Source organism: Carassius gibelio, chromosome B6 (genome assembly GCF_023724105.1).
Source record: "Carassius gibelio isolate Cgi1373 ecotype wild population from Czech Republic chromosome B6, carGib1.2-hapl.c, whole genome shotgun sequence".
NCBI lineage: Eukaryota > Metazoa > Chordata > Actinopteri > Cypriniformes > Cyprinidae > Carassius > Carassius gibelio.
This window is the reverse complement of record NC_068401.1, coordinates 26,808,729-26,836,005: the sequence shown is the minus strand read 5'-3', so window position 1 is coordinate 26,836,005 and position 27,277 is coordinate 26,808,729. Positions and strand designations below refer to the sequence as shown.

General features: G+C 37.0%; 2 protein-coding genes across 6 annotated transcripts; one reads left to right on the top strand and one right to left on the bottom strand.

Annotated features, from left to right (window-relative positions):
• Nucleotides 1-3,443: 3,443 nt before the first annotated feature.
• dync1i2b (dynein, cytoplasmic 1, intermediate chain 2b) lies at nucleotides 3,444-15,753 on the top strand. 4 transcript variants are annotated; one of them, XM_052558837.1, is made up of 17 exons: nucleotides 3,444-3,594; nucleotides 5,116-5,224; nucleotides 5,337-5,451; nucleotides 6,476-6,566; nucleotides 7,800-7,859; nucleotides 9,184-9,299; nucleotides 9,375-9,464; nucleotides 9,543-9,705; nucleotides 9,781-9,880; nucleotides 9,974-10,099; nucleotides 10,742-10,888; nucleotides 10,974-11,087; nucleotides 11,589-11,722; nucleotides 11,813-11,957; nucleotides 12,846-12,986; nucleotides 13,065-13,190; nucleotides 13,273-15,753. In XM_052558837.1, the coding sequence occupies exons 2-17, from the start codon at nucleotides 5,117-5,119 to the stop codon at nucleotides 13,384-13,386; spliced, it is 1,890 nt and encodes a 629-aa protein (XP_052414797.1). In that variant the 5' UTR covers nucleotides 3,444-3,594; nucleotide 5,116; the 3' UTR covers nucleotides 13,387-15,753. The 4 variants fall into 4 exon arrangements, with proteins under 4 accessions (XP_052414797.1, XP_052414796.1, XP_052414798.1 ...); XM_052558836.1 differs by having other exon boundaries at nucleotides 6,425-6,566; XM_052558838.1 differs by lacking the exon at nucleotides 7,800-7,859 and having other exon boundaries at nucleotides 6,425-6,566.
• On the bottom strand, nucleotides 15,749-27,028 carry slc25a12 (solute carrier family 25 member 12). Of its 2 annotated transcripts, none has more exons than XM_052558835.1 (18): nucleotides 26,919-27,028; nucleotides 26,116-26,169; nucleotides 24,879-25,024; nucleotides 24,221-24,336; nucleotides 23,802-23,941; nucleotides 21,096-21,242; nucleotides 20,884-21,022; nucleotides 20,712-20,805; nucleotides 20,533-20,617; nucleotides 20,228-20,312; nucleotides 19,216-19,374; nucleotides 19,063-19,115; nucleotides 18,891-18,971; nucleotides 18,637-18,777; nucleotides 18,374-18,512; nucleotides 17,728-17,886; nucleotides 17,530-17,620; nucleotides 15,749-16,666 (listed from the first exon to the last, which is right to left on the bottom strand). In XM_052558835.1, the coding sequence occupies exons 1-18, from the start codon at nucleotides 26,928-26,930 to the stop codon at nucleotides 16,459-16,461; spliced, it is 2,049 nt and encodes a 682-aa protein (XP_052414795.1). In that variant the 5' UTR covers nucleotides 26,931-27,028; the 3' UTR covers nucleotides 15,749-16,458. The 2 variants fall into 2 exon arrangements, with proteins under 2 accessions (XP_052414795.1, XP_052414794.1); XM_052558834.1 differs by lacking the exon at nucleotides 26,919-27,028 and adding an exon at nucleotides 26,268-26,626.
• Between the last annotated feature and the right edge of the window lie 249 nt (nucleotides 27,029-27,277).

The window sequence follows — 27,277 nt, the reverse complement described above, 5'->3', positions numbered from 1 at the left end:
GCATTTTATTTCATGGCGCCTTTCAGAACACCCAGGGTCACCTTACAAGCAATATACAGGTCACTGCATAAGACAAAACAAACAACAAACAAACAGCATATACATATAAAGTGGATTTAAGTCTCAATAAATTTTTTTATAAAAAAGCCTGTATAAAAAGATATGTCTTAAGACGCTTTGTAAAAGTCAACAAGCAATCGCTATTGCGAACATCGAGGGGAAGGGAGTTCCATAGGCGGGGGGCTACATAACTAAAAGATCTGGCACCCATAGTAGTAAGTCGAATCCAAGGTACCACAAGAGAAATTGAAGATGAAGATCTAAGTGCACGTGAAGGAGTATAAACCTGGAGAAGTTGAGTAAGGTATTGTGGTGCAAGATTATGAAGTGCCTTATAAGTGAGTAGCAAGATTTTGAATCCAACTCTATATTTTACTGGAAGCCAGTGCAATTGCTGGAGAACCAGAGAAATGTGATCAGTATAAGGTGTTCTAGAGAGAACACGAGCTGCAGAATTCTGAACCAATTGAAGTTTATGTAGCAATTTGGAGGGAATACCTGTGAGAAGAGCATTGCAGTAGTCTATACGTGAGGTGACTAGTGCGTGAATGAGAACTGCAGTATTATTATTTGAAATAAATGGATGTAGACGATTAATATTGCGCAAATGGAAGTATGCAATCCGTGTGATATTATTAATCTGAGCTTTAAAAGATAGTGTGCTATCCATGATGACACACAAACTTTTAACCTGGGAGGAAGGACAGATTGCAGTGTTATCAATGTGTAAAGAGAAACAATTAGATTTAGACACAACAGATCTAGTGCCAACAAGCAGAGCCTCAGTTTTATTGCCATTTAATTTCAAGAAGTTCGCTGAAAGCCAGTCTTTAATTTCAGCTAAACAGCTTGACAAAGATGGCGGAGGAAAAGAACCGGTAGGTTTGGCAGGCAGGTAAAGTTGGGTGTCATCCGCATAACAGTGAAAATTAATACCATATTTCCTTAAAATATTACCAAGAGGGAGCATATATATAATGAAGAGAAGCGGACAAGTATAGTTAAAAGCCCAGAGTCAGCTGCCAACAGTAGATCATTGGTTATTCTGACAAGAGCAGTCTCAGTGCTGTGGTGGGGACGAAAACCAGATTGGAATTGTTCATACAAGTTATTATTGGACAGATGTTCATGAATTTGAATTGCAATACACTTTTCAACTACCTTAGAGATGAATGGTAAATTTGAAATTGGACGAAAATTTTCAAAATCAAATGGATCACCCCCTGGTTTCTTAAGTATGGGTGTAATAATAGCAGATTTAAGAGATGGAGATACTAAACCAGAACCAAGTGAAGCATGAACGATTTTAGTTATCAACGGCAAAAGGGCTGGTAAACAAGCTTTAACTAAAGGAGTTGGTAGAGGGTCTAATTGACAAGTCGAAGATTTAGATTTACCTATCAGACCCACTATCTCTGAAGTAGTTGGTAGTGTAAAGTTAGAGAAGACAGTGTGGGGAGGTGTGTGAGTGATAGACTGACAGGAGTCATTGTGAAGAGTACCAGTAAGTAATTGCCGATGTACATTTTCAACCTTAGATGTAAAAAAAGTCAAAAAGCGATCACATAAGTCAGTGGAATACATATCAGATGGCAAAGAATCAGGTGGTTTCAGAATATTGTTTACCACCGAGAAAAGTGACCTAGAGTTCCCATTGCTAACTCCAATTACATTGGAGTAGTAATCGGATTTAGCTGTAGTCAGTGCATTTTTATAATATTGAATATGTTCAGCATACATGTTTTTATGAACGGTAAGGCCAGACCTGATGTACAGCCGCTCTAACCTACGGCCTTTAGTTTTAAGTTCACGCAGTTCAGGTGTAAACCAAGGAGCTGAATGCACAAATGAAACCCTTCGCGTTTTCACGGGTGCGAATTCATCTAAAAGCATGTTCAGTCCATCATTGTAATATTTTACCAGTTCATCAACAGTAGTGAAATCAGATTTTCTGGAAAAGATGGCAAGTTCATCAGCAAGAGTAGGCAAATCAATGTTCTTAATATTCCGAAATGTAATCGGGCGACACAGGTTTACCTTAAAAATGGCCAGTTTGGCACAGAATGAGACCAGAAAGTGATCTGATATGGATAGATCAGAAACAGTACAATTAAAAGGTGTTATACCAGAACAGCAAACAAGATCAAGAATATGCCCCTTAGTATGAGTGGGCAGTGTGTTAAATTGTTGTATACCAAAGCAATCCAAACATGATAAAAATTCGCTTGTAAATGCATTACTGACATTATCTGTATGAATGTTAAAATCACCCAGAAGGATAACATTTGAAGATATGGAACATAGATAAGTCAAGAGTTCAGATAATTCAGGTAAAAAGGCATTATTGCTCTTGGGGGGGCGGTAGATAGTTATGAGAATGGTTGGAATCGCACCATTGATTTTTATGGCAATTGACTCAAAAGAAGAATATGTAGATAGAGTTAACTGAGATACTTTCAATTTCTCTTTATAAAGTATTGCTAGCCCCCCTCCCCTTCCCGTATCACGAGATTTACAAACATAACTATATCCTGGGGGAACACACTCGTTTAGATGGAAAAAGTCGTCTGGTTTCTGCCATGTCTCAGTTAGACAGAGAAAGTCAAACTCACGGTCAGACAGCAGATCGTACACCAGGGGTCCTTTAGTGGAAAGCGATCGTATGTTAAGTAATCCAAAGAAAAAATTGTTTTTACCAGAATCTATGGTGTCGAACGCAGCACTAAGATCAAGTGAAACTAGCAATGAGATGCAGCCTTGATCTGATGCAAGAAGCAGGTCATTTGTAATTTTAACAAGTGCAGTTTCTGTGCTATGGTGGGGCCTGAAACCTGACTGAAAATCTTCATATAGATCTTTTTTTTTTTTTTTTTTTTTTTTTTTTTTGCAGGAAGGAGTTCAATTGAGCAGACACAACTTTTTCAAAAATTTTACATGTAAATGGAAGATTTGAAATTGGCCTATAATTTGCCAGTTCACTAGGATCTAGTTTTGGTTTCTTAATAGGCTTAATAACCGCCAATTTAAATTAAAACTTCTTGCTGTTTTTATCCTTTATTTTCAGTAATTATTTACTTCTTTTTTTTTAAATTTCCATTTCTGCCTACTATCCCTGGCCTTTACTCTTAGAATAATTGTTCAATTGAGTTAATGATGCCAAAATCTTATTTAACATGTTTAATAATTTTGTCAATTTTTGTTGGATTTCCTTTCATTTTGTATCTAAATGTTATTTTTTAAGTTATTTTGTTACTAGATGTAACTTTTTATTAAGTCTCTGCATCAGGAAACGAGGTAGGTTTTGTGTTGTGTTCAAAAGGCAGTGGAGTTCATCACTAATCAAGTGAAAGCGGTCACCATCTAGCGGTCACTTTATGAAACGCGTCATCCGCTGTGTTTGAGAAAAGCACTTGACGGCACCCGTAGCCGCATCCCAGACTCAGCGCTGCCGTCACAACAAGAGAAAGAGGATAATAAGTTATTAGTCCGCTGACAGAAAAATAATCCTCCAGAGCTGCTAACATATTATTTCAGGTAAGAATACTATTGTTCTTTATAAATCAGTAGTGTTTCCAGTGTTTGACTGCAGTATTGTGCGTTTTTAATGGCGATGTTTCTTCATTGGTTCGCGAGAGGCCGTCTGACGTGTGCGCGCTTTATCTGTCATTTATATCATAACGTTGACAGTAAAACTGAAATTAATTTAAAATAAAAGCGCAAAATGTATTCCTCGTGCGCGGTGTTTTTTTTTTAAAACATCAATTTAAATGGTTTGGATTAAAATGAAAAGTAAATTAACAGCTGATGCAACTAGACAGATGATGTATTTAAAAGATCAACGGTCCTGAGCGCGCAGTTTAAACAATCTCATTGAAGTCATTAATGACCTCATGACTAATTATGATTACAAACTGTGCTGGTGTTGTGTTAGTTTGCAAGCTTTCACCGGCTATGCAGCCATATTGACTGACCATCCGGGACATTTACAGGAGTGTCCCGTGTGCGTGTGCGTGTATGTGTGTGTGTGTGTGTGTGTGTGTCTGTGTGTGTAGCCTCTCTTCTCAGGCTACATGGTCACGGAGCTGTCTTTCAGTAAACATCAAAAAAACATCGTTTTATATTATGTACTACGTTTATTATCATGAAGATTTGATTTTGATTTCTTAATATTTTATTTCAAGTGTACTGAAAACAAGGATGTGTGTCATTCAGAATTGAACTAGAACCTCTTGCAATTCTAGATCAGTTCCTGTTTTTGAAGTAGCACAGATGTGCATTTTAAATAGATTCTAGTGTATTCTACGTGTGAGAGAATATATTAAAATTGATAGGAAAGCTGAAAAGTCATCTGATAAATCGACTTCTGTAATTCCTCTGACATTAATTATTTTATTGAATTTGTTTTTAAACCTTTATTAAACCTCTTTAAATAACAAACAGGCATTATCATTGTTCAAAACCGACTCAATAAATCCAAGCAGCTTACATTGAAAGAGACTAAAAATGACATGGGTGTGGTGTGGTCCAGAATGATGTGTGTGATATTCTCTGAATGACCACTAGAGACTGCTCATGTAATATAAAAACAACAGATGCAACATTAGGATGGTCAGGGTTATAATTACATGTAACCAAAATTAGAACCATTATAAAAAGAACTAATCAAAATGACAAAAACACACATAAATACTATAATTAAATTGATAACAAAATATAAAAAATAAAAGCTAATTAAAAAAAATCCACAAATATGTAATAATGTTTCAAAGATACTAAAATATCACTAGCTATAATTATTTATAATTTTAATAATTATAGTTGCAACATTAAATCATAAAACACAGAAATATAAGCAGCAGCAAGTAAATAACATTTCTTATAATGTGCTGTTTTAAAGAGTTACCTGTTCATTTTTGTAATTGCATGATGTATCAATTAATACCCCAAGTCTTTAGGATTTACCGATGAACAATAAAGGCATCCAAAGGATTTAAATTTTTTTTTTTGCATATATAACTACCACGAGACCCAGATTTGATCTAAATCTCTCTGCAGAATGTCTGACAAAAGTGAGCTGAAAGCAGAGTTAGAGAGAAAGAAACAACGACTGGCTCAGATCAGAGAGGAGAAGAAGAGGAAAGAGGAAGAGCGCAAGAAGAAAGAGGTGAGCTGGGGCCTAAACTGCAGTGATTTGATGTCTTGTGTTTGTTATACTGAAACAACCTCTCTCTCTCTCTCTCTCTCTCTCTCTCCCCCTCTCTCTCCTGCTGCTGTAGCTGGATGGACGGAGGGAGGGAGCGTCTCCTCCGCAGGATGACTCTGATCTGGAGAGGAAGAGGAGGGAGGCAGAGGCTCTGCTGCAGAGCATGGGGATAGTGGACGCCTCCATGGGTACGAAACACAGCAAAGCAGCTTGGGAGATCAGGCTTTGCCACTAATAAGAGTTAGCAACAAGCATGCTTTGTTCTTACTGACAAAAATGGGTCATATCAGAAGAATTATTTTTTTTAAGCGCTTTGAAAATATTCTGTCACTTTCTGAACTCAAAACTTTTTTTTGGAAACTCATCTAAATGCTCTCAGGGGACTGAACATGTGAAAAGTATCCTACTTCAGCATTTTTCTGTTGATCAGACAGATTAACATGTTAACACACTTGTTACATGTATACATGTTAAAAATTAACATTCTGACATCATTTACTCACCATCCACATGTTTCATACCTGTATGAGTTTTTTTTTTCTTTTTTTTTGCTGAGCTCTAAAGTAAATATTTTTAAGAATTTTGGTTAATAATCAGATGACTTCCATTGTACTTATTTCCATAATATGGAAGTCAATGGCTACAGTCAAGTGTTTGGTTACCAACATTCAGTGAATGAGGACGGTATTTTTATTTTTTGGTCAACTATCCCTTTAAACATGCATCACAAAAACCTAAATCTATCGTAATGAGATCATAAGGAGATAACTGGATACCTGTTATAATTTCTTTAAAACATATGTGATATGATCTGGTTTAGCTGGTTTATTAGCACCTTCAGATAAAGCTAGTTTGTTTAGTAGTGTTATCCATTACTTCTTTATTTCTTCTTTCTTCATGAAATAATTTGGTTTGGTTTGGAATGAGCACTGATGTTTTTTTTTCATGCATGTGGATCCTGCATGAATATTAACCACTTTCCGTTTTGTCTTCTCTTCTCTTCTTTTTGGCTCAATCCTTTGGTTTTGCTGCTTCATCGTGATTATTACACCACCCTGCTCTCGTTTGATGTTGCATACCTGCTTTTTATATATTATTTTTTTTCTTTGTCCTTTTTTTCAAACCCCCCTTTGCTTTGCTCGCTCATGTGTGTGCATGTAGTGCAACCTCTGCGTGTGGTAACAGAGGATACGTGTCTGTTTCACTATTTAGTCCCCCCTCCCATGTCCCCCTCGGCCAAATCAGTGGGCACACCCAGTGAAACGGGCAGCCAGGACTCAGGAGACGGCGGCACGGGGCCGAGGTGAGACGCACATGTGCACTGACACCAGAGACCTTTAGATCAGCCTAACTGTGTATACAGTACCATTCAAAGAAATGGGGGTCAGTAAGATTTTTTTATTTTTATCAACTAAATGATTAATCAAAAGTGTTTTTTAAAGACATTCCATTCAAATAAACACTGTTCTTTTGATAGTAATCAGAAATCAGCATATTTTCATGATTTCTGAAGATCATGTGACACTGAAGACTGGAGGAATGATGCTGAAAATACAGATTTTATCACAGTATATATTCACATACAAAACAGGTCTTTTAAATTGTAGCCATTTTTCACAATATTACAGTTTCTACTGTATTTTTGATCCAATAAATGCAGGTTTGGTGATTAGAAGAGACTTCTTTCAAAGACATTAGAAAATCTTAATGACTCCAAAACATTTGAACAGTGATGTAGCTCATTTTTGCTTGACATTTAATTAAAATATGGTTTATACTTTAAAATACCAGATTATAATGCATGTTTTTGGATAATTAAGTGAATTAAATCATTTACAAATTAAAGATTCTGCATCCAATTTTTTCTTTGTTATTCATGACATAAATGATAAAATATAAAACATAGATCATTATTTGAACATGTTGTCTGGCACGCAAGCATAAGCAACTAAACTTTGCTCCACGCTCTGTATTTCACATTCTTTCATGTTTCGCTGTAAAAATGTGTTCATCATTGTGCTTTAACGTCTTTTCATCTTTTATCTCCATTCTTATAATTTGTCACATTTTCTGTCATTTTAATGAAATGTTTTGAGTTTCAGTAATTTCTTGTCTCTACAGGTTGGCACTGTTCTCACCATTTGAATTTGACTAAAAAGAAGAAAATGTGAGACCACAATTAAACGGACGTTTAAAAAATAAATCAAAATATCAAAGACACATACAGTACATTCAGAAAGTATTCACATACATTTTCCACATTTTGAATTACTAAAAAAAATCTTTTAAGGTCTATTATAATGTTAAAACATGAGAATGTTCAAAATTCTTCTCAATGCTGTATCCCCTGCACACATTTGATCCATCACAAATATGAAACGCAGACATGCAGATAAACTATTAAACTGCAAATGTGAGTTTCTCTGTTTCATATTGTGTAGGATGTGAAGCTCACCTGAAGCGCGCGCGCGTGTGTGTGTATATTAGTGGTAACTTCTCTCTTGTGTAACTGTCTGCATGCGTGTGTCTCTAACAGGACTCTTCATTGGGACTCTGACCCCTCTACTCTACTGCTCCATTCAGACTCTCAGCTCGGGTACTGCTGTCTCTCTCTCATTAACCATCACTCCTGCTGCGCTTCTCCTGCACTCTCTCCTTCATTTATCCTTCCCTCACTTTTGTCCATTCAATCTTGCTGTTTTTGTTTGCTTGGAGAGTCATGATGAAGCAAACAGTGTGAATACGAGGTGAATTATATTTCCCTCTAGCATTGCTAGCTAAATGCTCTCTAACTATATTAAAGAGAAGTTCTTCAGAATTGTTTCCATCAGACTCATGCTGCTTGTCATTAAACCGAGTTCGGGTAGAGTGACCCATGATTTGTTAATGTACTGTACAATCTTATTTCCTGTTCGGAAGAATTCTGACATTGATCCTACTGTTGCTATATTGACCTTTTCTGACCAACTTGAAATGTTCCTTATGTAACCTATAGGCCTGCTTTCACATACACGGTTTAGGTTAAGATGGGATTAGGCCATAGTTCAGTTATAAGTTATATGCATTTTGAGATAAAACAAAGGCACTGATATATTTTAAGATCAGTAATTACATTTTAGTCTTTGAATAGCCTTAAGCCTTGTCTGTGAAACTGGGGGATAGAAGTAAACTGTACTTAGTTTAGGATTTACTTCATAAGACTCCCTAAACCTTTAGTTTTGACATCCTTGCACAGGTTCAAGCCTCCCATAAACCTGTTATTCACATAATGACTTTCTGGATATTATATCACTCCTCAGCAGATGAGATTATATGAATTTCTGGTTTTCCTGCATCCTGTTTGTTTATTTATTTATTTATTTATTTTAAAATTAATTACTTATTATATTTTTATTTTAACAAATTAATTTATATTAAATAATGAATTAATGTTAACTAATGTACTTTTTATTTATTTATTTGTAATTTATGTATGTTTTATTAATTATTTTAAATTATTTAGTTATTGTTTAAACTATTTTTCATTTTTGTACTTTATTGTTTATAATTTATTATAACTATTAATTTATCTATTTTTTTAATTATTTTCCCTTTTTTATTATATTGTTTTATTTTATTTTTTATCGTTTATCATTTAATTACTATTTTAATTTAGTTTTAATTTTATTTAATTTTATTTAATGAATTTTTTTGTCAAATATCATTTATTATTTTATATATATCTATATCTATATAGATATATATCTATCTATCTATCTATATATATATATATATATATATATATATATATATATATATATTTTTTTTTTTTTTTTTTTATTATTATTATTATTTATTTATTTATTTATTTTTAATTATTTATTATTGCAGTATCCCACAGTCTTTTTCAGTCTAAAAATATGCATCTGTATTTTCTGCAGACGTGGCCCGTTGAAACTAGGCATGTCAAAGGTCACGCAGGTGGACTTCCCGCCGAGAGAGCTGGTGTCGTACTCAAAAGAGACTCAGACGCCCACACAGACTCATCACAAAGATAGTAAATCACACACATTTCATTTCTTTAATGCATCAGTGTGCATATGAAACTAAACTCCTCCTCTGCTGTGTGTAGATGAGGAAGAGGAGGAGGAAGATTTGGCAGTGGTGCAGCCTGCTCCGGAGAATCAAGATGAGAAAGACTCTCAGAAAGAGGAAGAGGAAGGTAGTACTCGCAGACATAGCTAAACATGAAATACATCTGAGCTTTTCCACCGCTGAAGGGAGCTGTTTCTGTGTGTAGCGCTCCCTCATGAGCTGACGGAGGAAGAGAAACAGCAGATTCTTCACTCGGAGGAGTTCGTGACTTTCTTTGACCACAGCTCTCGGATCGTGGAGCGCGCTCTCTCCGAGCAGGTGGACGTGTTTTTCGACTACAGCGGACGGGCTCTTCAGGATAAAGAGGGGTGAGGGTGTTTATCTGTCAGCAGATGTGTTGGTGTGATGTGTCGTTTGTGATTGTTTTATTGTGTTTGTTTCAGAGAGTCTCAGGCTGGAGCCAAACTCTCCCTGAACAGACAGTTTGCAGACGAGCGCTGGTCCAAACACAGAGTGGTCACCTGTCTCGACTGGTCACCGCAGGTACATGATCACGCTGGAAGTGTCTAACTCTGCTTTTGAGACTATTTCACTGAGCTTTGCCTCTGTTGACCTGCGTTCTGTCCTTCCCATCAGTACCCGGAGCTGCTGGCGGCGTCATACAGCAGTAATGAAGACGCTCCACACGAACCCGACGGTGTGGCTCTCGTCTGGAACATGAAATATAAGAAAACCACACCGGAATATGTCTTCCACTGCCAGGTGATCAGCTTTAGGCATATCTCTGTGAAAGATATGCAGTCAATAATGGAAATGATCATTTTGTCTTGGTATAATTCTGATCACGTCTTCAAGTTCACAACTTATTTATAGAAATATATTTATATAATATATTAATAGAAATAAGTTGAAACAATAATAATAATAATAATAAATACATTTAAATAATAAAAATAATAAAAATAACAAGTGGTTAAGTAAAATAAATGCATAAACAAACAAACTTATTAATTTAAGGTATTAAAAGAAAGAAATAAGGACACAAGTGGGTTGAAGCATGGATAAATGACTCATTAGAATTAATTAAACGTATTAATTAAAGGTAGTAAAATAAATCCATCAATCAATTAATTAAGATCACAAGGCGTTTGGAAAATGGTTGGATGACTAATTAAAATCTGTTCAAAAATGATGCATGAATAAACAAACAAACTAACAAACACATTAATTAAAGTTAATAAAATCAATCAATAAATAAATCAATTAAATACAATAAGTTGCCAGTTAAAATAAATGCAGGAGGTACATACCAAACTAAATGTCATTTAGTCTAAAATACAATCTTTTTATCTGATGTAATAATCTATCATTATGAAGAGGGTCTTACGGTGTGTGTTTGTTCAGTCTGCAGTGCTGTCAGCAGCGTTTGCACAGTTTCATCCCAATCTGCTGGTTGGAGGCACGTACTCGGGGCAGATCGTCCTGTGGGACAACCGCAGTAACAAGCGCACCCCTGTGCAGAGGACGCCCCTCTCAGCTTCGGCTCACACGGTACACACAGACACACACAGACTCATCAGCATCATCTGCATCATCCACACTGCTGTCAATCATCTGTGTGTGTGTGTGTCTGCAGCACCCGGTGTACTGTGTGAATGTGGTGGGGACGCAGAACGCTCACAATCTCATCAGCATCTCCACCGACGGCAAGATGTGCTCCTGGAGTCTGGACATGCTGTCTACACCACAGGTAAAAACACAACCGTGTGAAGAACATTTCCCTTCCACACCCCAGCACAGCTTTCTTGAGCAGCAAACCAGCATATCAGAATGATTTCTGAAGATCATGTGACACTGAAGACTGGAGGAATGATGCTGAAAATACAGATTTACATCACAGGAATAAATTACATTTTAAAATATATTCAAATAGAAAACAGTTATTTTAAATTGTAATAATATTTCATAATATTACAGTTTTTACTGAATTTTTTATCAAATTAATGCATCCTTGGAGAGCTAAATAGACCTTTCAAAAACATTTAAAAAATCTTAAATACCCAGACTTTTCCTAGACAAAGCATGAAATCAATTTGGATAAAAGCATCAGCCAAATACATTAATATAAAAATGTCACACAAAAAAAAAGTCACACAAAATTTGAAACGTAGCCATCGTCTCTCATTCATCCAGTCAAAGTCACGCATCTGAGTGTGTGTTTGTGTGTGTGTGTGTGTGTGTGTGTTTGTAGGACAGTCTGGAGCTGGTGTTCAAGCAGTCTAAGTCAGTGGCCGTCACCTCCATGTCATTTCCTCTGGGTGACGTCAATAACTTTGTGGTGGGCAGTGAGGACGGGTCGGTCTACAGCGCCTGCAGACACGGCAGGTGAGTGTCCAGCTGTTTGTGTCCGCTCCACATCCGCACAAGTGAGTTATACTGGTGCATTGTGTGTGTGTGTGTGTGTGTGTGTTGTAGTAAAGCGGGCATCAGTGAGATGTTTGAGGGTCATCATGGACCAATCACAGGCCTCGACTGCCACACAGCGGCAGGACCAGTCGACTTCTCGCATCTATTTGTCACTTCCTCCTTCGACTGGACCGTCAAACTCTGGAGTAACAAGGTGCTAAACACACTACAAACATTATTTATATAGTATTAAAGTATTAATATTAGAACTAGTACAATTTTTAATAATTTTTTTTTTTATATTTTCAATTTAGTTGTTAGTTTATTTTGTTACAGTATATGCTTTTTAGTATATATATATATATATTTTTTTTTATAAAATTCTGATTAGGTACAGTATATTTTTATTTCAGTTTTAGTAATTTGAGTACTTGAACCAATTTTATTTTAGATTAATTTTTTTTAGTTTTGTTAGATTTAAATGTTTTATTTATATATATATATATATATATATATATATATATATATATATATATATATATATATATATAATGTTTGTATTTTGTCATCTCTGCTTTATTTCACTTTTTTCAGTGGTTTAGTTGTAGTTGACAATAACAAAGTGTCTCAGATTTAGTTAAAAACTGATTTTTGTTAGTAATATTTTACATTATTGTTGTTATTGAATATTTACATTTTGAGTTTTATTGTAAATACGGAAGTTTAAACATTTTTATAAGTTAAAGAAGTTTTAGGAAGTTTAGTACTTGTTTTGTTTAAAATTTTCTTTTTTTGCATTAAATATTTATATTTTATTTAAATTATATATTTTTTTCTTTATTTCAATTACTGAAAACTTTTTCTTAGTTTTATGTAACATTAACAACACGGGTCTGATCATATCTCTACTGCCAGAACAATAAGCCTTATTTTTATTTCAGTTTTAATTTGAGCAATTTTGGAATCTTACACTTTAAACTTAAAACCTCAAGTTTTTTTTTTTTTTTACTGTAATATTTGCTTCATTTCAGTGAATGAAAGCAAAATTGAATAGGTTTAGTCAACAGTATTAATGCTGGTCTGTGTGTGTCTCTCCTGACAGAACAATAAGCCTCTGTACTCCTTCGAGGATAATTCAGACTACGTGTACGACGTCATGTGGTCTCCCACACACCCCGCTCTGTTTGCCTGCGTGGACGGGGTCGGACATCTGGACCTGTGGAACCTCAACAACGAAACTGAGGTACTGAAATCTCCTAGAATCATAGTCTGAACAAATCCATGAATCCTGAATGACTGTGTGTATAATCTGCTGCTTCAGGTTCCCACAGCGAGCGTGACGGTGGAGGGAAGCCCTGCGCTGAACCGCGTGCGCTGGACTCAGTCGGGACGAGAGGTGGCTGTTGGCGACTCTGAGGGCCAGGTGCACATTTATGACGTCGGAGAGGTGAGGATGCAATTAAATACAGTTAAAAGAACTTCTGCAGCCGCTGTCTGTCATTAAAACACATTTCTTCTCTTCTCTACAGCAAATCTCAGTGCCGCGGCAGGACGAGTGGACGCGCTTCGTGCTCACGCTCACCGAAATCAACGAGAACCGCGAAGACGTGGAGGAACTGGCTGCTCAGCGATTGGCTGCATGATCACTATAGCAACCCCTGCTGACCAATGACGTTCCCCCTGCATTTGCATATCCCCACCCTCTCTGAAGTTACTTTAGTAACAATCTTACACTCTTTTTTTTATTCTGGAGACAAAAGGATTATTTCAGAAAGCAAGACTTTGCTATTAATAATTGAAGCACTTAGTGTCACGAAACATTTTGGAGTTCTAATCATAGCGGGTTTGGTTGGTGAAAGTAGAAAATATCAGGTGGGAGTTTGAATGTTTTTATCTATTTGTAGGATTCGAGGCTGATTTGGAGGAAAGGGAAACACTTCCAGTATGCAAACTATTGTACAGTAACTTCAGACACTAACGTAACTTACTACAGTAACAGAAGAAATATGCTTTTAAAGAGGTGGGATATTTTTTTAGATTCCCCCCAGATAAACGTTCACATTATTGGATTATTTATAACTTTTTAACAATGCATTTTGTTTTTAGCTCATAGAGACTGAACACGCGTTTGTAAAAACCGAATCAGCACACTTTTAATCATGTAACTCCGTTCTTCTGAATGCCTTAAAGCTAATTTTATAACACACACACACACGTATCCACAATCTTCCAGCACACAAAGCATAACCCTCTTGGTGCTTGTTTATTCCAGCACTTACGACTGAATATTTTTTTTTTTTTTTTGCCTTTGCAAAACATCGGTAGAAATCTCTAGATCCGTTTTAAAAATGTCCCATGATTTGTCATTTGAAAAGGACTTGGAGAAAAACCATGGTCCTTTTAATTAGCATTTCAGTTTAATTCAAGTTTATTTGTATAGTGCTTTTCATGTTGCAAATAATTGCAATGCAGCTTTACAGAAAATTAAACTTTCTACATTATATTTAGTAATAGCTTATTAGTGGCAATTCACATTTCAAACTTAAAACTTCCCTTTGGCACATATTTAGACTATTAGACGGTGTTATTTTACCATTCATTTGACTTAACACGTTTTTCTTTTAATGGTTAACCGTTATGTGTTTTTACCATTTTAATCTGTAATTTTACATATTTTATTTGTAATTTGACAATAATGCGACTGCTTTTACAAAATGTTTAAAATATTTCAGTTTACTCATTATCTGTGGATTTTAGTAGTATTTATGTAATTTATGTATTTTCTTGACATTGTATAAGACCTGAAATAGCTCCCTTTCTAACAAATGTTAGCATTTAGTAGTTTTTTATGGATGTTATGTAAATGTAATCTGGACTTTAACTCTTTCCCTGCCAGTGTTTTTGAAAAAAAGTTACCAGCCACCGTCAGTGATTTTGCTGAACTTCACTATAATTTCACAGCCCCCAGAACATGTTGTTGTATGTATATCTAAACACACAATACATCAATCAACACTTGATATATAGGTAGGATTCATAAAAAAGCAACAAGCGGAGAAAATGTTTAGATTACATCCATCAGTAATCCCAAAGTTTGCACAGGTTACCACATTCTGGATTGATATTTCACTCGGTTAGCATTGGTGATCGCATTATTTTTCATATGCATAGATTTGGGATCACTCCTTTCTGCGTCTTCATGGTCTGTTGTTGTTGAACGCACTTTCTAGCCTCATAAGCATAATAGCGCCCCTAGCGTATAACAGTAGAAACGGAGCATTTCGTGTTTGGTGGGAAGAGTTAAAATATTGCGGCTTTAAATGGTTCAGAACAACTAAAATAAAATATACTTGATAAAAAATAAAAAACGTAATCCGTCCATAAAGTCAAATTAAGACAAACATTCTTTACCAACGCTTGTCTGTTTCTTATAAATGTTGTTTTTCTGAAATGAAGGAAGCTCTGGATACTCACCTCAGTATCTGACATCTGAACAAATTCATAAGGGTCCCACAGTCATGAAAAAACAGATATGATCAGGGAATTTTTAAATCTATATGCTTCCAGCTCTAGAAAATGTTATAAATAGAATTAAAGTTTAAATCTTCGAAATGTCTATAGCTTTTGGCTAATGATTGATTGTTAAATTATTATGAACAATTTATTAGTTACTGATTAATACCCATACACAGTTAATGGGTTAATTTACTCAATGAATATAAATAACGTTTCATTTTTTTATATTTTAGATGCACATTTATTCATATTTGGTTAAAATTCCCTCATTTGGATGGTAATATGATTGGACTTTCAAAAGCACAGTGAGCAAAGTCCAAAAACAAGTCTATCCGTATGAAAAATATTTCCTCTGCTAGAAGCTGTGATTTGTGCATGCGTTTTTGATCTCACGTGTGTTTGGTCCTCCAGCTTCACCAGTTCACTTCATCACTGACCTCTTTTGTAGCTTGCAGAAATAAACTCAATAAAACCTTCACAAACTTGAAATAAAATGTAACCGTTGATTTATTTAATTAAAATACAATGAAATGCATTTAAATAATTTTCTACATTTCAAGTCAACAATGATTGCTCTGATCAATCGATCAAGTTCTGAAACCTCTGTACATCGGTCAGTGTGACGAAGAGAGAGAGAGAGAGAAAGAGAGAAACATGTCTCTGTGCATGAGATGTACATGTATATACAGTACATGTGCAAGCTACGCAAAGCCCACTGAGCAAATGAAGAGCGCTACGGCATGCTTCGGTCACATCAATACATCATAATCACGAGAAGAAAACTCAAAAGCAGCGAATGTGCATCTTGGGGAGCAGAGGAACACAAAACTGACAGTACATGGTTTCTCTTTAAGGAGTGTTTCATGAAAAGCTCTTTAGCTTTCGTTTCAGTGGCTGATGAACTTCTCTAGAGCCCTTGTTAGGTATTTCACTGTGCGTGTCGCTTCAGGTCTCGATCGGTGTGGCAGACGTCTACCCTGTGCTTCAGAAAACACAGTAACTATGAGCTTCAACCGGTGAGGCACTGCTATGGGTTACAGCAACAAGACTCTGAAAACGAGTATAATTTCCCATGTCCCCCACCTAAAAACTCAAACAAAATGAAAGAAAATAAAAAATGTGAAAAAAATAGGCAAATGTACTGCGGGAGGGAGGCATGCAGCCATTGGAGGACAAGGCCGTGGTGGGCGGGGCATGATTTATGATTTGCCGGCTTGTTCCTTGGGCGTTTCAGAGTGAATGGCCACGACCCCAGAGGATTTGAACTTGGGCAGGTGAAGTCCAAACTTGTTCTCCACGCCGGCGAAGGTGGCGGCTGCAAGACGGTAACCACCCACGTGCTCAGAACTGACGGGAGGAAGCTCAGAGATCCGGGATTTGGGTGTTGGTTCAGAACCAGAAGGGCGACTAGAAGGAAAGAGAAGAGATTTTTTTCTTACAGCAGATGCTTATCCAATGTGACTCAACATGCAATATTTTTCAGCTTTAATTGAGAACGGAAATAAATACTTTATCAAGTGCAACAACACCCTTTCTCTAAAACCCTACACTCTGAAGTCATGCAAGTCAAACTGAGCACAAAGTGATTTGAGACATTTACCCAGCATTGCTCTCTCAAAGAGATAGTGGGGATTTCTCAGGGCCTACTTCAAATATTTTATGTGCAAGAAAAAGAAAACCATTAACAGAAAAGTCCTTTAAAATAGATCATTCTATGCATAATTTTTTTTTTTAAAACATGAAAAAATAAAGTAGTTACTAGACTATTTATTTGATCAAAAAGGGGCCTACAGTAAAAAAATAATATTGTGAAATATTATTTTAAATTAAAACTGTTTTCTATTGTAATATATCACGAGATGTCATTTATTCCTGTGATGTGCAGCTGTATTTTCAGCATCATTCCTCCAGTCTTCAGTGTCGCATGATCTTCAGAAATCATTCTGAAATGCTGATTTGCTGCTCAAGAAACATTTCTTGATTTATTTCAAAAAGAAACTTACTGACTCCAGAGTAGTGGATATTATCAATAGAAGAATCTAACATTTTAACCATTTCAATTGTTTGAAGCTGGATTGTTGGCAAAATAATACAGAATTCAGGTGATGTGTAAAAACAGCTGTTTATGACTACTTTTATGGTATTTATGAATGTAGCTCATCCATCAGATCTATGTGTTAAAGGCATGTCCTCATGCTCTGCGAGACACGTTTCTTAACATTTCCTGCCTTCATGAAGTAAAAAGTGTGCTCAACGTGATCAATACTTACTGTCCTCCGAAGTCAACATAGAACCATCGCTGCAGGAGCTCGTAGGTCACCAGGGTCACACCGAACTGAGGAGAGGAACGGAAGACACGAGCTACAGAGAACACAGAGAGAGAGGGCTGTGAGTGAGTGTGTGGATGTGACTGAAGTTATATCCATGTGTGTGTGTGTGTGTGTGTGTGTGTGTGTGTGTGTGCGCACCTCCAGCTCCCTTCCACAGAGCGCGGAAGCCTTCCTCGTTTAAGATCTTCCTGAAGCAGTCGATCACTCCAGAGTAAGTCGTCTGGCCGGCGCGAGCAGCCACCTGCAGTCGTGTTTTGATCACATCAGCAGGGGTGACAAGCGAAGCAGCCGGGACACCTGTAAAATAAAATCATCCAGACATCTATTCATTCAAGATAGAAAATCTCTGATCTTAAACAGAAAACCTAGTCTTGATTCTTCCATATATGTTGCTTTAAGGGAAATTATGATTTTCAGATGAATACAAGCTTGCATTCAAGATGGATTTTAAGAGGACTAAATAAATAAAGTCATCTTTTTCTTAGAAGATCAAGTTCAGACATTTTGATTCAAATTTACAATGGCAAAAATTAGTTGCTCAGTAATTTGCTTGTACATACATGTGGGGTGAATTTTCATTTCACAAAGGTAAAATAAGTACTCTTCAGTCATTTTACACTGAAAAAAAAATGCATTTTGAATTGTAAAAATTGTTTTTTTGATTGTTATTAATCACACAGCACAGATTTTTGAACAGGATAAACTCAAGTGCAAAGTAGACACGCACTCGCACACAAGTCTTTAACTGAAAGCACACAGTGTCAAGCGTGAGACATGTTCTGACCTGCGATGGCTCCAGCGGTCAGCAGCTGCAGAGGACCCAGCCTCCCATCCTCATCCGCCATACTTGTCTTTGTATGAGCATAAACGGGGAAATAGATGGCAGAGAAGGGGATATCACGCAGGAAACAAGCCTTCGCACCCTGTGGAGGAAAACCAGTAACATGTAAGTATTGACCTTATCTTAAAAGCAATTCAAGAATAAAGAGCAGTCACAATGGCAATTGTTGTTCGATAAACCAGTTGAAAAATTAGTGATTTCACCACCTTGTACAGGCCAAAAAAGCCAAGATCCCGGACTACGCTGAGCGCGCTCACTCTGGGGCCTGTAGTGATCTCACCAGCCACCTGCAGACGAATCTTAACAATCTCCAGAGGATTGGTGAAGATAACCTGTGACCCACCGGCCTGGAAAGACACAACATTTAGCCATTTAAGTACAACATAACCCACAATTCAAAAGTTTAGGGTCTGAAAAAATGTTGTAAATTGAAATATTCTGATTATTCTCTCATACTCACACATCCACCAGCGAGAATCTCAGCAGCCAGAGGTATGGTATCATCTTTAGTGGTAAATTTGTCTCTCACAAAGTCATTCACCTGGAAGACAGACACAGAGGCACTCGTGTGATTGGCTTCACTGTAATCTGCTCAGAAACCGCTTTATGTCTAGATGTTTAATGACACTTACAGTGAGCTTGATGGCTTTTTCTGGAGCCACTCCGATGAGCTGAGGTACTAGACCTGATGGGGAAAACACAGATACGGACAAAGAAAGGAGTAGGAAAAAAGAAGATCAAGGTTAAGGAACATAAAGACAAACATAGCTTAAGACGATTCCAACCTCTATAGAAGCCGAAGACGCCCTCGTATCGCAGGACTTTCTTGGCGCAGTCAAAGCTGTTCTTGTACATGAGCTCTCCTACGAAGGAGCCCGTGGAGCGCTGGTTCTGCATTCGTGTCTTGACCAGGTCTATGGGGTACACGGCTGTGGCACCCGTGGCTATAAACACACACACAGGACAAATTACATTTCACTCAAGTACATTTACACTTATCCGATGACAACAGCATATCTTTTGCACTTAAAGAGGCCATGGAAAACAACATTGTTTTTCTGAAATAAAAACAGAAATGCACTATCATTCAAAGATTTTGGGTTGGAAAGTCCCTTATGCTCACCAAAGCTGCATTTATAAAAACAGTAATATTTTGAAAAACCATTACAACTTAAAATATATGTTTTCTACTGTAACATCTTAAAATCTAAATTATTCCTGTGATCAAAGCTGTATTTTCAGCATCATTCCTCCAGTCTTCAGTGTCACATGATTTTCAGAAATCATTCTAATATGATGATTTGCCGCTCAAGAAACATTTCTGATTATCAGTGTTGAAAACAGTTGTGCAGCTTAATATTTTTTGTGCAAACTGTCATACCTTTAAAAAAAAATATTAAGTTCAAAAGAACAGTTTTTATTTTAAAATAGAAATCTGTTGTTGCATTATAAATGTCTTTACAGTCACTTTTGGCAGACCTCTTTTAAAGAAGGAAACTGGAATAAGTGTTTTCCAGACAGTTTCTCTAAGCATTGAAGTCTCTCATAAAATATGACAATTAACTTAAAATGCAATGCATATTTAAAAAACAGACCAACAACTCATCTTACAGAAAGACAATGTCTCTCCTTCCTAACACTTTCTGCATGTAACAAACCATGTGAACTAAAAAAAGGGAATGCCCTCTTGACACATCCTGCTATTATCTTCCTTTGCCATAATGAAATATGTAAACTGTACTCATTTTGTGTGGTCTTTAATATAAGAAATGAGCAGAAGTCATAATAGACTCGAACCTCCAGCGATGGATCCCAGAGTAAATCTGTACGCTGACTCCGCTGCCTGCAGCCACACAGGCCGAGAAACATCCGCTTGTGAATTCTGCAATGACAGAGAGACCGCAAGAAGTAAGCATGTGAGGCATCAAACTAAAAGGAAGAGTGGTAACAAATCCATAATAGTGAAAGCGTATTTTCTGCAATAGTTAGAGGTGTTGGCCAAAGCAAGCTAACAGATAACATCACAACGTTTCCACAGTAATATACACATTTATACAACCCCTAATAGTCTCTTATCTGACCATTTACACAGATAAACTCACCTGTCTCTGCACCTCAGCTAGATTATATGGCAGGGCTCCTTCCTCCAGTGGTGCTATCCGCTCGATATCAGCCAGGTTTAATCGTCTACACATCATAACATACACAAACACATGATCAGCTGATAATGCTGCTTATATTATGTGTGAATGATCATGTCTTTGTCTTAAAAGGAGAGTACCCTGTTTGGGAGTGCAGTCCTGAAAGCTGGAAGAGGATGTCGATTTCCATAGGAGTAATCTGACCAAACTTATTTGCAGCATGAACAAACTCCTCTACAGAGAAGGAAAGTATTAGATAACACTTAAAAACGTAATTCTGCAGATGAAGCAGAAACGGAGAGCATTACAGACCTTTAGTGACGAGCGTATCCTTGCGAGACCCTGCGAGAGTGCTGTAGATCTTACGAATCAGCTCCATGTGGTTCAGGAGAGAGTTGAAGGCATTGAAGTATGAGAAGCTCACCATGTGAGAGGTGCCACCAACCGCTGCCTGAGAGGACACTAACACTTAAACCTTTCACAGTAACCTCACAACTAACAGACACAGAGAGCTGCACACTTACAGACACAAGGTTTTCCTCCACAAAAGGTGTGAGCATGTGGTGTCTGATGGTGGACATGATGTCACTGAAGTCCAGGGCAGAAACAGCGCCACTCTTGACCTTGTCTTTCTGTGCGAACGCTTGTCTGGCGTGCTCCAGCTGCAGCTCCTACCACAACAAACACAGACAGAACAAATTAGATGTTTGTTAAAGGCTGTACTTATACAGAAAATTTGCCAAAGACAGATTTGGCTGGTTAACATGGGCCAGTTAAATCCTGCTAGGGGCCTTATTAGAAATATTATCTGCTGGGTGACTTGGATGTGAGGGATCCAGAGTGATTTTCAGAGCCCTTTTCCTCACTCTGGATGTATACAGTTCTTGAAGGGTGGGCAGGGGAGCACCAATAATCCTTTCAGCAGTCCAAACAGTTCTCTGTAGTCTTCTGATGTCTGATTTTGTTGCTGAACCAAACCAGACAGTTATTGAAGTACACAGTACAGACTCAATGACGGCTGAGTAGAACTGTTTCAGCAGGTTACACTTCCTCAGCTGGCGAAGGAAGTACAACCTTTGCTGGGCCTTTTTCACAATGGAGTCAATGTGATTGTCCCACTTCAGGTCCTGAGAGATGGTGGTTCCCAGGAATCTGAATGACTCCACTGCAGTCACTGTGCTGTTCATGATGGTGAGTGGGGAAAGTGCAGGGGGGTTTCTCCTAAAGTACACGATCATCTCCACTGTTTTGAGCTTGTTCAGCTCCAGGTTGTTAAGACTGCACCAGACAGCCAGCTGCTCAACCTCTCTCGTCTGGAAGCAGACTCATCACCGTGACTGTAGTGTCGTCTGCAAACTTCAGGAGCTTGACAGAGGGGTCTTTAGAGGTGCAGTCATTGGTGTACAGGGAGAAGAGCAGAGGAGAGAGAACACATCCCTGAGGGGCGCCAGTGTTGGTGGTGCAGCTGTTTGACATGAATTTCCCCAGTCTCACTAACTGTTGTCTATCTGTCAGAAAGCTGGGGATCCACTGACAGATAGAACTAGGAACAGAGAGCTGGGTCAGTTTGGTCTGGAGGGTTGTTGGGATGATGGTGTTGAAAGCCGAACTAAAGTCCACAAACAGGCTCCTCACATAAGTCCCTGTTTTGTCCAGATGTTGCAGTATGAAGTGCAACTGCAATCCCCCGTTGATTGGATCATCCATGGACCTGTTTGCTCGGTAAGCAAACTGCTGGGGGTCCAGTAAGGGCCCACTGATGTCCTTCAGATAACCCAGAACCAGTTTTTCAAACGACTTCATGACGACAGACGTTAGAGCCACAGGTCTGTAGTCGTTAAGTCCTGTTATCTTGTATTTACTGTTATCTTGGGTTTCTTCGGAAAGATGAAAGTCTTTATTTATTCAAGATGTTCAATAATAGATTATCTTTGACTTGATAATACAAGCTCATGATCCGATACGTGAACAGATGATTCTTTTGAGTCAATCTTTTAAAATAATCAGTTATTTTGTTGAACGAAACCAGTGTGGAAACCAATGGTTCACAAACTGGATAGATCTGAGGTGCAGGGCTCGCAAAATTGCTAGCCCGACGTCCTGGGGCTATTGTGTTTTCCAGTCGGGCTCCAAAATGTCGGTTATGTTTTAAGTGAACTTATACAGTGGCCTGCTGCTCAGAGAAATTCGCTGTACCGAATCAATCTGTCTCTCTCTCTCTGTAAATTAGATGATGTGAAAGGGGGCGTGTTTCATGATACGCAATGGAGTAGACTAAACTAAACAGGGAGGGAGGGAAAAACACTCATGCAAACAAAACACACTCCTTATCGGCCGCGCGATCGACTCACTCCATTAGCGTACAAAAGAGATGTAATATTATGATTTCCATCATTTAAAATAAATAAATAAAATAAATAAATTATATATATATATATATATATATATATATATATATATATATATATATATATATATATATATATATATATATATATATTATATATATTATATATATATATATAATTGACGTCAACAAAAATACGATTTGACAACATTATATTGAACTTATTTAAACAGTTTCTGCGTTATGACATAAGACATGATCAGAACTCATTAAATATGCTTGACACAAATAGTTTAGCCATTTATGTGCACTTAAAGTATCATTTATAAAAAAAGAAAAAGAAAAAAAGAAAATTAGAGGCACAAGACAGGAAGGGACGCAAACAAGAGGAGCAGGTAAAAATCATTAGCTGATGACTGTATTAGCTTGTGATGTTTATGTAGTATTTTGAATTATTTTTTTTTTTTTTAGAACATCTTAACTGGCAACACTGACACTGTGGAACGTTTTTGCTTGAGTTTTGCTTATTTAGTTTTACTTTATTATTATTATTATTATTTTTTTACAATAAATGTAATCTTCTGTAATGATTTAATTTCAGTTACATTAATGCTTGGTTTTAATTCACCAAAAAAGTGTCTAAATGTCTATAATCTAACATTTATAAAATGAAATAATTAAGTTTAAGTATGTCATTTTCCACTGTATGCACAAAATTAAATGAAACACATGGGTATGGTAGACTAACAATAATTACAAAATGTAGCCTTTATTTTGTTGCCTTTTTGTCTTAAACAGAAAATCTTGAAAATCTTGCCTAGGGCACCAACAGAGCCTGGGCCGGCCCTGACTCTGAGTGTGTATAATTGTCTGGGTGTGGTACCTGCAGGAATTGGGAGAACTCCAGGTAGCTGAGACTTTTTTTTCTGTCATTGCCGAAATGCAAGCGGATGAACTCACAGTCCCAGTTGAAGGGGATGTGATGGTGTACGGTGGTCTGGCTGAAGATATCACGCACATTCTCTGTAAACACACGGATATGCTCAGATAACGGGCGTTGCAACATTACTGACAGGGTTTTAAAAGTCCTCTGAACACGAGAACATGTGCATAAATGAGTCTCTCTGTGTCCCAGGTTAAGCTGTTTGAATGAACTGGAACGACCTACATAGTAATCTCCATACATCACACAAATTCTATACCTTGAACTGGTTTCAATAGAGTTTGATGTCAGCATGTACAAATACTGAAGTTACTTTTAAATAAGGCTAAACATTTCTATACAGTCAATACTGTTCTCACCGAAGGACACACATCCAGTGCCTGTCTTGTCAAACAGCTGGAAGGCCACGATGAAGAGGGCATCAGGAACACACAGCACCGACTCAAAGGCCAGAAACTCTTGGAACGAGATCAGACTGAATGGATAAAAAATAAACAGAAGAAACATTGAAAACACAAACCTGTGGTCATTCTGCAATCTCTTTCACACACACTGCTTTTGAGCAGCAAATCAGCATGTTAGAATTATTTCTGAAGGATCTTGTGATACTGAAGATTGGAGGAATGATGATGAAGACTCATCTTTGCACAGAAATTAATTGCATCTTACAATATATTTTTATTGCAATAATATTTTAGCTTTTTTAAATTTGTAACAATGTCTCAATTTAACACTTTTCCTGTATTTCTGATCAAATAAATACAGCCTCCTTCCTTGCACAAAATCTTACAGACCCAAAACGTGCAGTACAGAAATTTGTACATTTTGAAATATGCATCTGGCTTCTACTGCAAAAAAAAAAACTAAAAAAATATGCATAACCTAATGAATCTAATGAAAGTGGGTGAATTTCTAGATCTGAGCTACGGTTTAAGCTTCATATCAAACCAACAATAATTGAAATACAGAAAAAATACATAGAAAAAAAATAAAAACTAAACCGGATGTTTGTCTCACCCATCTTTTGTAGTGTCTGCCACACCGGCGAGCAGCTGCACAGTTTTAGGATTGTAGTGGAGCTGTGTGTGGAGGCCCAAATACTTCTGCACGAAATCATTGGGTGTCATGTACCGCTCCCCATCCTTTTCCACCACACTGGCATACTGAGGAAAAACACCACAAACACAGTAACAGCATCTGTGTGGATGTGAAGCATAATTAATGTGCATTTGCAAGAACAGATAACTCCGCTTTTATTAATTTTCTTAAATCATGTTTTTTTTTATTGTGTTATGTTTTTATTGTGTGTTAGTTAGCTGTATTTTATTAACAAACAAACATGATTTTTTTGAACATTTTTAAAAACAGAGTTATCTGATTTGGCAAATTAACTCCTCATTTGTATTATCCTCATTTGTTGGGCGTTTGGTATGATTTATTTGCATGAAGAATAAAAAAGAACCTGAAAATAAATGGCACATACAAGTCTGAAGCATGCAAAAATAAAAACGCTGGCTTTCTTCCAAAATAACTGTGTTGGCAATATGCAAGCTAAAACTGTATTTGTTTACAAAGTGGACAAATGTACAAAGGTGACAATCAACATTCATGTGGCACTTGAGTTTTTTTCCCAGTCTTGATCAGCAGCAGCTAAACCGGATATGAAAAACTAAAGCGAGATGCCCCCTGACCTTATCAAGACATTCTTCACTCATCCATCTATTGCCCTGACATTCAGGTCTTCCTCCAAACATACATCTCACACACTTGAGGCCTATTAATAGAGCAACATTGCACGCAAGTCGCCGAGTTACCAGACACCTAAGTGAATGAACGCAGCCAAAGAAACAACTACTCTCAGCTGACAGACGCACAAGATCTCACTACACCAATATGAAAGCCCTGGCTGACATTTAATGAGAAACTAACTTTTTCCCCATCCATGCTTGAAAATAAAGAATACACACTATAAACTGCTTTCCCACAAACACACACAAAAGTCTAGACTTTCCCAAGCATTTGATTTCGCTTTGGGGAAAAGGAGATAATAGAGAGCCAATTAAAAATGCATGGCCACTAAAGCAAATAAAGATCTAATGGCAAAGTCATGACACTATCAACACTGTCTTGTAAAGTTGCAGACCCGGTTTCTCACAGGAATGGATAACAGTGGAACTAAAATGAAACTAAAATGAAATGAAGCTAAAAAAAAACAGCATAACCTGACATTACAACAAAATAAGAATAAACTTACCTTTTGGAAGATGACCTTCAGCTCATTAGGGTCGGCCCTTTTGGTTAACTGCACCTGCAAAACAACAACAGCACAGAATAACAATAAGGTTTCTTGATTTCTATAGAGATGAATTGAGAATCTTAAAAGCTGTGATCTATATTTATACCCACAAAACCATCACAATATTTAGTGAAATGCATTGTTTGTTTTAGAGCTCTTCCTGCATCGATTAAAGGTTTTTCACCAAGTTCAAAGATGACGAGGCTTTACTGAGACATTTACTGAGACATTTATTTCTAAATGCTCATTTAAATATCAAACGATCTTTACGGGTTTGAGAGCACATTTAACATTATTGGGACTTTCTGGCACACAAACCTTGCACATAATGTATGAACCCAATTTTAACAAACAACAAAATAAGTTAGTAATTAACGTAACGTTACTCCACACAAACACACATGAAGTCAGAGTCTCTACAATTTCACCCACATAACATGATCCTCACACGCCTGAGTACAAACCCAATCTCTAACAACACAAAAGCCCACTAAAGAGCTGATTAATGCTGTTTAACACACAATTCTGCTATATTTTATGGTTTTATGATCCTCACAGACACTAAGTCTCAGCGGGAGTGTAGTGATAAGCTCAGTGATGCTCGCGCCGGTCCGTTAAAAACGTTTATCATATTCTCTACTCCACCCATTTACGCATCTATTAGCATTCCTGCGGTTAAAAATCAGCAACTGTAATTAAAAGTCGACTGTTAAGAAACGTAAACGCAATTTTTCAGTCAAACGAGGAGTCGCCAGAGTCACCTTGGCCGCCATGCTGCTGTCTGACGTCACGTGTGGTCATGGGGTCGCGCAGGCGCGTGGCCGATGACAGAGCGCGTGAGAAGAACAGCGAACTGAAGATGAGCGTGCACCTGTGATGTCATACCTAACAAAGTCTAGCGATCTTTTATTATTATATTTAATATTAACAGTATTATTATTAACATTTTCCCATTTATTATATATATATATATATAATATGCAAAACTCATGCATTTAGATGATTTCCTTGTTTGTGATTGCTTGAATCTCATTGTAATGTCTCTGAAACGACATTCACATTCTGTTTTTTTCTTTTTTTACAATTTTTAATTTATTATTAATGTATGTGTGTATATATG

Coding starts and splice junctions, on each gene's coding strand:
- dync1i2b (XM_052558836.1), top strand. CDS start 5,117: ATGTCTGACAAAAGTGAGCTGAAAGCAGAGTTAGAGAGAAAGAAACAA. Junction 9,706..9,780: donor GCTCTTCAGGATAAAGAGGG/GTGAGGGTGTTT, acceptor TGTTTGTTTCAG/AGAGTCTCAGGCTGGAGCCA. Junction 13,191..13,272: donor ACATTTATGACGTCGGAGAG/GTGAGGATGCAA, acceptor TCTTCTCTACAG/CAAATCTCAGTGCCGCGGCA.
- slc25a12 (XM_052558834.1), bottom strand. CDS start 26,297: ATGCATTTCACTAAATATTGTGATGGTTTT. Junction 21,023..21,095: donor TGGAGGAAAACCTTGTGTCT/GTAAGTGTGCAG, acceptor GTGTCCTCTCAG/GCAGCGGTTGGTGGCACCTC. Junction 19,116..19,215: donor CGTCTTCGGCTTCTATAGAG/GTTGGAATCGTC, acceptor TTTCCCCATCAG/GTCTAGTACCTCAGCTCATC.